This window comes from Uloborus diversus, chromosome 3 (assembly GCF_026930045.1).
Source record: "Uloborus diversus isolate 005 chromosome 3, Udiv.v.3.1, whole genome shotgun sequence".
Taxonomy (NCBI): domain Eukaryota; kingdom Metazoa; phylum Arthropoda; class Arachnida; order Araneae; family Uloboridae; genus Uloborus; species Uloborus diversus.
In genome coordinates this window covers 174,866,606-174,875,570 of record NC_072733.1, presented here as the reverse complement: position 1 = coordinate 174,875,570, position 8,965 = coordinate 174,866,606, and the positions used below count along the sequence as shown (strand labels likewise).

Below are 8,965 nucleotides of genomic sequence, written 5' to 3'. Positions count from 1 at the left end.
CTTGACAAACATATTATATGGAAATCTGCTCCTAATAAATAATAAGTTTGGTTTCAATGAAACCTGTTTAGTATCTAAGTAACTATACAGAACAGATAAAGAAAATATCAATCACGGAACTTATTCTTCAAAATATACAGAGTATCGTACAAAGCTATTTTGTTTTAATAAGATAGATTATAATGGTTATTTTTGAGAATACTTCTTAAATTGAAAAAAGAATATATGTGAATTGTTAAACATTATATAAATTCCTGTTTGTGTACGTTGTTTTGATAAAGGATACTTCATACAAAGTAAACAGGATTTTTTGCAACACTGTTAAACAACATCAATTACATATTTTAACTATTGAAGAATAAGGACTAATGGTAATATGAAATAGACACATAAAACACCAAAAGCTATAATGAAAGAGAAAAACTTTGTGACACACAAAAACTACAACATAAATTACATGAATGTGTTTCAGTGTCAAAAGGAACCACATTATCAATATAAAAGTTGTAAGTTTCAGGATATAAGCAATCAGAGTACAACAATTCTTTAATTTTATTGTGAGATTTATAAAAAAAAAGAAAGAAAAGAAACATGTTTTTTTTTTTTTTTTTTTGGTCACAGCATTGTTCTTCACACTTAGCTCTTACACAAAGGAAAATGTTTAAGCTATCTTTCAGCAAGTTTCCTAAATGAAAATTAACAATGATATGAAAGTGCTTTAAAATTAAGTGCTTTTAAATTTTTTGATGTTATAGAAAGCCCTATCTAAGGATATAAAAATAAACCCACATAAAAAATGCAATACCGGATATGAAATCTAATCAGTAATTATCAAAACATATGTTTATCAAAGTGATAAAACAAATGAATAAAATATCACATGTATGCCTACTATTAAAGTAGAGGAGGGAGGGAAATGCCAATTAAATATAGAGAGAGTAAACTTCATTTCAGAGCTTGTGTGATGCATGTTCTTAATGATTCAGAAAAGACACACTAGATTGTGATTTTAAGAATAACCACTTGAACTGGAAAGATGTGTCATGCAAATCAAAATGTCACAATTTGTTCTACAAATTGATGGGCAGTTATCACAGAAATTAAACTGACATGCATGGCACATTGCTCTTTAAATTTAATGCTTATTTATCTAAAAAAAAAAAAAAAAAAACACAGAACACTTAACGCCTTACGGTGAGTTGTAGTCAACTGTTTTGGTACATACCTATGAGAATTTCCTGCCTGCACAAATGATTAATGACTGACATAGAAAAATAATGTTCACTTATAAAAAGTATATCAAAAATAGTTACAATTTCATATAAAAAGACAAATTCATAAAATTAACTTCAGTAAAAAAAAATATGTGTTGCTTCCTTTTGAAAAAACATAGAAAGTGCTTTTGGAACATCAGTGAATGCACATATTCACATAAATTTAATACTGTTTTTAAGTTTTTTAAACAAACCTTTGAAATTTAAAATTAAAATCAAGCCTCAATAGCAAAATTTAATTTGAAAATACAATTTAAAGCATACTAATGGTGGCATGTTTCAAAGCAAGGGCAAGCATTTTACCATAAAGAACACTAAGCAAAATACCAAATCCTAACAAAATACCATAATTTAATGTAATTTATGTAATCATTAACGAAACCAACAAGGAAAGGGGTGGAGGTAATACTACACAATTCAATGTAAAATAAATATTTTCATGTTTTTCCTTCTTTATGAATGGTACTTCCTGAATCTAACATAGGATTTTAAACTGGAATATAAGGGTGAAATTAGGTAACAATAAAAATAAAATATATATATGTAATTTAAAAATGGAGAGAAGACACAAAAGTTGATTGATGCAATAAACACTACAAAGTTACCGCCTTAAAAGATAAACTTTAGTTAAATCATCAACAACACATAAGGCATAAACTTACTTATGTTCATTTTAATTGTAATACAGTATACTCTCAATATCTCAAAAACCTTGATAAGATGAAAAATTATTTTCCCCCTTGATTTTGCGTATTTATCTAATGTTATTTGTTATTATTATGTCAAAGAGTTTTGAAACAAAACCTTGTTAGATCAAATAAAATTTTTCCTGAAAACTGCAGTTTATTGTCTTGAAGCAACTCGAAGAATGCTTCCAAAAATTTCTCACACCCTTCATTTCTCTCAAGGGTTAGGAATGATTCAGACAAGCTTACCTACTGTCACTTTTATTCTAGAGTCAGAAAACGTAAATCCTGAGAAGCCCAAAAAACCTACCAAAAACTTCTTGTCCTCTTCTCATGCCATTGCGTTGGAACTTTTGACTCTCTTATTTACACCTCTGTAAAAAGGGGAAATGAACGGGAAACCCTTTTAGAGACACAGGGAATGGTGCAATCCTTTGTCCAACTTCTTTTGACCTGGGGCGCTCGAAACTCCTTTGAAACTGTCCTGCAACTTGGTAATCCAAATCTCTGATAAGTTAAGTTTTGGTAAATTACTACATTTTATTACTTTATTAGATTTTTTTTAAATATTTTCTCTATTATTTTTGGCTCATTTTAAAAATTAAAATTTTTATTATTGTATTAAGACTTTTTTTTCAACTTTCATTACACGATTCCACTTATTTTTAACTATTGTGACTAATTTTTAGAATATTATTTTTTTATAATTACGACCTTGTTATCTCAAAAACTCGATAGCTCAAATTTTTTAAATGTCCCTTCAACTTCATGATATCGAGAGCATACTGTATTATTTTCCATTTTAAAGAAAGGGAAAATATTGGATATTGCCTGTACACAGTAAACAGTTAACAAAGTAAGCTGATATAAAATATACTCATATTAAGAAACCATCATTGCTATATGGACGGTTGCATAGCAATTTTGGAAGTATGATATCAAGGCTGCTTCTGCTGGTTTTACTAAATTTCACAATAAAGAGTATAGTTTCTTCACAAAACATCACAACGTGAGAAATATCTAATAATAAACTGGCATTAATATGATAAACATAGAGTTATAGGCAGATGCTTTACTTTTATGAGACAAGATCATAAGTTGCATAATCCTAAGAAGTAACAAAACCTTTGCTGAAAAGCAACCACAAGAGTAAACATTTTGAAAAAAGCAGCACTTCGGACAAAACACAATTTGGACAGCATGAATAGAACAATAATTTAAAAGAGCACTATTGAATAAAGCTCTTAAAAAAGATAAAATGTGAACATTTGGAAGTAACTAATCAGTATTGTACGGATATAAGTCAGTTTGATGAATCAAAGTGAAAAAAAAATCAAATATATCATTGCAGGATACAGTAGAACTGGATAAATCAAAAGTAAATAAGTTTATAAAACCTATAATTCAGCATCTTTCTTTTATGACATAGTAGAATTCATGACTAGGGACATAGGACTCCTCATCAAAACCAGATACTAATTTTTTAATACATTTTTCACCAATAATATTAGCTGTAATCATTATTGAATACTTTTCATTATGCCTCATTTTTTGCGGTAATTTAATTCTGAATGCTCTTATAAGGCACACAGGTACAGCTTTTTTTTTCTTTTCTCTGTTCTTTGGTTTAAAACCTCATTTTATGAGATTTAATACATTTCCAAAACTCAATAAAAAAATTTCCTGGAAAACATATCTATATTGAAAACATATTTTAGATACCATACCTCATAACATTTTTCTTTCATGAAAAAACTTGATAATAACATACAAGTATTGTATAAATAATTATTATATGTACAAGTATTATATAAAGGATTTGAGATTATCACCACTGAGCCAATTGAGCACTTATTTGTGCTAACAAAGTTTTACACAAATATATTGCAAACAGCTGCAAAATAAAAGAAGTAAATATTAGATACAGAAAACAATTAAAGAATGAAACAACACATAATTATATATTGACACATATATAATTATGTGTTGAAGTACATAAAACTAAATAACTTTTAAAATGCATACTTGTTTTAAAAATGTCTTTTTTAAACAAAATTTAAAGTATGTTTAGATTTTTAAAAAATATATGATGCATCTGTAACCATTTGCAGTCATAATCATAATATTTAATTTTAAATTTATATAATTTTTGAAATAACGCAGATTGAAAGCAGAACAAATGTTGACTAATTTGTCATAATTTATTTTCCTTGTGAATGACAACTAATGAAGCATGTATTTTATTTTAAAAAATGTACACATGTATATAAGTAACACAAATTATATTTAATACTACTATATTATTTTTTCTTATACCTTTGACTGTTTAATTACTATTTATTTATTTAGTTTATTTTTTACTCTGGATGGTCCAGGCATATCTACTGCATACTGGTATGATTTGAGACAGAACAAACATTTTGTTCAAAAAAGAAATTTTGAAAGAGAACTTGTATCATCTGAGATGCTTTTTACTATCAGTGGAAATTTTCATACAGAATCCATTACATACTTTATTGTACTGCATTAGCATAATAAGATGGTGACAAATTGGAACTTTTACCTTATTTGCAAAAATTTGGGCAGAATTGATACACTTTTCAGCCAGATAATGCTTGTTTTTATTGCAGTGGTAGCACAAAACTGGTTAGCTGGTAATCAATTTGATTTATGTGGGGGTCGGGGAATTTACTTATAAGTTGCCTAGACCTAAACCACATGAAAAATCGTAGGGTACACCTAGGTCACTAAATGTATAAATAATTTGAAGCATTCTATTATTGCTGAACTTTAGCAGGTTGTTGCTGGAGCATGGAACAATTTAAAGAAATTTAGACCTCAAAAGTCTTTTCAAAAGATTCTTTTATAGTTGTTCAGAATTGACTCTAGTACTCAGCAAGCATATGAAATGGAGTCTTCCTAATTTTTAAGAGTCTTAAGACGAAGATGTGCAACAATGTATATTCCTTCTACTATCAAATAAATTTTAAAGACAGTTATCACCGAAATATGGACTTTTAGTTAAACAGCATTTGTTTGAGTAAGTGTAAATGTTGACCCTCCACAATACATACTTTTTAAGTTGGATTGCTTTAATACTGACATTATAAGGATAAAACAATCTTCAGAAAAAGCATTTTAATATATATGAATAATATTGGGTGATTTTCTCCAAATAGGCAAAATTAATGTTCCAAGCCTGTATCTTGTTAGTTAATTGTCATTTTTAAAATGAATTTGATTGGCATGCATAATATGATGTTTAGAAGTTATTTTGATACTTTTTATAATTTAGATATTTATAAATTAATTAATACTGTAATTCAAACTAATCATTTGTCACTTCCTCATACCCTCCCCAAACATGATTTTAATTTTTAAAATTATTTTTTGCAATATTGAAGTATGAATACATTATTTATTTTTTAATAATTTGATTTCATGTTCAAATAGAAACTATAATATGCCATTATTATGATTTAGTATTAAAAATATTAACTTTAATATCATTATTGAATGTTGTCCACACCATCTTACATCATTCTCCCACTGACCTATCCAAGTTCCCCAAACTGCTACGACAGGGCACATAAAGCTTGTTGATGGAATTAGAATGTTTTGGTAGCTATCACAGAACATTGCATTAAAAAAAAGTGTTTTTAGTTCTATTGTACTCAGAAGGAACTTTTGACAGAGAGTGGACGGAAATTATTTTTGCCTCATCACTCCCTCATCAGCTCCAACTAAATACTGGTAAATTAAGAAAAACTCTTCTTGCTATTAATTTATAAGTATTTAGGTATAGTTAAGGCCCAGTAAAAAAGTAAATGGCCATTTTATTCAAACTTGTCACTCCCTCACTAGTGAGGGAGTGACAAATTTAGGTTATTATGTTATGAGATTAAAATTAAATTATTGCTGTTATAAAATGAATGCAAATCAACAGGTTTTTTTATGTTTTACAAATAAAGTAAACCATAAAATTTATTATCATCACTATATTAAGAGTTTTAACTGTATTAGTTTTTAAAAATGGTTATACTGTATGACTTCAGTAGACTACTTGTTAGTGTAGAATATTATTTACTTAATTTAGTATTTTGTCATTTTAAAAAATTGCAAGTTCATCAGGTTGTCTATTCAAGAAAGTATTTTTTTAAAACTCATTAAGGTGTTTCCAATGTGCATTCCACCAACCTTGCAGACATTATCATTCAGGTAAAGTTATGATAGGCATCACTCCCTCACTTATGTTAAAAAAAAAATGTGCAAAAAATGAAAGTAATTTATCATGGTCAATATTTTTCCTAATATAGATGAGCTTAGATTAACTCATTAAAAAATAAATCATGTGTTTTTAACTAAGTTATTTAAAACAAATTTCTTAGCTCTTATTTGGCTTATTTGGAGATGGAGAAAATCACCCTTATATCAATTTTAATAATTTTAAAATGCTGTCAATAAAATAATTGAAAGTATAATTTTAACAAAACAAAATAAAATTTTTAAAAAACGTATGGAACTTCAAAAAATTTAATTTTGAAAATCTATAAGTTTTTTTTTTTTTCAAATTAATCCCTCTTTTGAACCATTTCTACTCAAAAATACTAAAAACAAATTCTTTATTTTTAAACATTTCTATTTTTCAAAAATTAAAAATGGATAAAATAACCTATAATCTATAATGAAGTCTGAAAACTACCTGTATTAAAGAAACTCCAAGAAATATTCCTCCCACAAGATGTAAATTGCGCACAACATAATCTTGAATAGCTTCTATACAGCCACGTGAATATATAAATTCACTAGCATTTATGACTGACTACAAAGAAAACAAAAAAACTAAGATAAAGTTTGGACATGATTTTATGCATATTAACTACACAGTTAAAAAAACTTCATTTTAAAAAAGCTTTGTTCTATGAAATGTTTTAAAAATGCTTTAAGCTTGCATACAGAATTTCTTTATTTGAGCTATTTTAAAAATTACAAGCATATACCAACAGCCTGGTTATGACATTCAGGGCCTGCAGTTTCGTCTTTGTTAACTGAGCTGGAAGCAAATATCCTCTCCTTGAAGCTGAGATTACCTTTAAACTGATAGCTAAGATTGAGAACACCAGTGCGGGTCCAACAAGTAATGGCGAGGCTCAATTTTTTAATTGAAGGTAAAAGCTATAAGTAATAATAAATAAGCTATAAGTTATCACCCTTAAGCTTATTACAAAAAGCCCTCATTTTCAGAACTGAGCTCTACTGCTGCTTTTAAACTCTCGCTGGTCCTCTAAATTAATTTTAGCTACCAGTTTTAAGGTAATCTCATCTTCAATAAAGAACCAGTTATCGAGTATTCAAGACTGATGAGATCATAACAAGGACAAAACTGCAGTCATCTGGATGTCATAACAGAGCTGTCAGTATATGTTTATAGCCCTGCCTTGTCTCTTAATTAAAACTGGTAAACTAACAGCTTATAATTTTAAACGTTATTTTCTACATTTCAGTTGTAATGAGGAGAGTAGTAACAGAGAGCCGGAAGTATTTATGACATTAAGATCAAAATGGCCTAATTAAATAAGGTGGATTTTAGAGCTTGAAAATAAAGTTAAAAAATTACATTCTGCAATCAATAAAAAATACCATAAATCTATGGAGCAAGAACTTTTATACAACCAAATTGTTTGGAATTAACTTAACAAAATATGCTTTATAATATGTTTTTACTGTATCAAAACATTTTCTCTCCAAATTATTTTCAACATTAAAGGTTTTTTTCTTCTCACGAGTTGTAAACCAGTCACCAAGTTTGTATAATCAGGCAATTATTAAAAAAAGAGTTCAAAGTCTATGCAGAAGCAGATAAGTAGGCAGTTTTGTTACTTCGTCTGCACTACTGATTTTATAAATGTTTTGAATCATGGTTGATTCCAGATTCAGTTATTTCTTTACTAAATTGTCAAAAATCATCTACAAATCCGCATGCAAGTATATCCGATTGAAACATTCAATTTCCAAGGTTTAAATTTATTGAGAACTGGGAAACACAGACAATGGACAGTGTAGGTTAAGGGTTAGGTTCAAGCATTGTAGTTACAAGTGCTAGGGGTGAGACAAGAGTAACAGAAGTGACATAGGAATGGACATTGTTGTGTAGCAAGATGACCACATTCATCTGCTTTCTAGATTATTTCTTCTTGATTAGGACATACAGCTTATCTAGCATTTCACAATACAGAAAAAAATGGCTAGTCTCTAAAGGTTTAATAAATTCAACCAGCAATAGCTACTGCTAGTGGGAAGAAAAGTCAACAGAACTCATCAGGCTGAAATAATGACTTACTTTCTTTAGCAGTGGTAAATTCAAAAGTTTGCAGTAAGCTTTGCTTACCTTTTTTCCCGCTAATCATGTTTTGTCCCCGGTTACAAACATAGACAATACATTATCACGTACATTGTGATAACGGATCAGATGAGTCAATGCAGGACCAAGCATCTTGTCTTTGGGTTGTCATTCAAAATCTTGGGTATCCATTAAGCACACAACAGCCAATAACCAAAATGGTCATGAATAATGGTGTGAATCAAACTGTGACTGATTTTTATATGCTCTGCTTGTTTCTGTTTAATCAGCGCATCAACCTGAGCAACTGCATTGGGCGTGATTGGATGGTGGCTATGGCCTGACCTGTCTTTGCAGCTTTTATGCCCTTCTTTGAACTGTTTGCTTCAATGCTTTACATCCTATGAAATGTATGGTTTGTTGTACATAGTAGCCATATAACAGTTAATTTTGTACTGGAAAACATCTCCAGCTATCAAAAACCAGACTGCATCACTCTATTCATCTTTTGGAGCATCAATTATGTCACACAATCCCATTCCACCAGTGTAAGTGAGCATTAAAAAGCTATCCTCAAAACTAAGCATAACTTTCTTAAATAAGAATGTTTGTGTGCTACACATACATTGCAGATAATAGACCAAACTACTATTGGTAGGGGTGAG

General features: G+C 29.0%; 1 protein-coding gene across 1 annotated transcript in view; it reads right to left on the bottom strand.

Annotated features, from left to right (window-relative positions):
• Positions 1-574: 574 nt before the first annotated feature.
• The window catches only part of LOC129219300 (tetraspanin-5-like), a 41,123-nt gene continuing 32,732 nt past the window's right edge, over positions 575-8,965 (bottom strand). Inside the window, exons 6-7 of the mRNA XM_054853643.1 lie at positions 6,663-6,782; positions 575-3,854 (exon numbers count right to left, since the gene is read on the bottom strand). Of these exons, the coding sequence (XP_054709618.1) occupies positions 3,789-3,854; positions 6,663-6,782 (186 nt within the window). The 3' untranslated portion in view covers positions 575-3,788. The remainder of the gene's footprint in view (positions 3,855-6,662; positions 6,783-8,965) is intronic.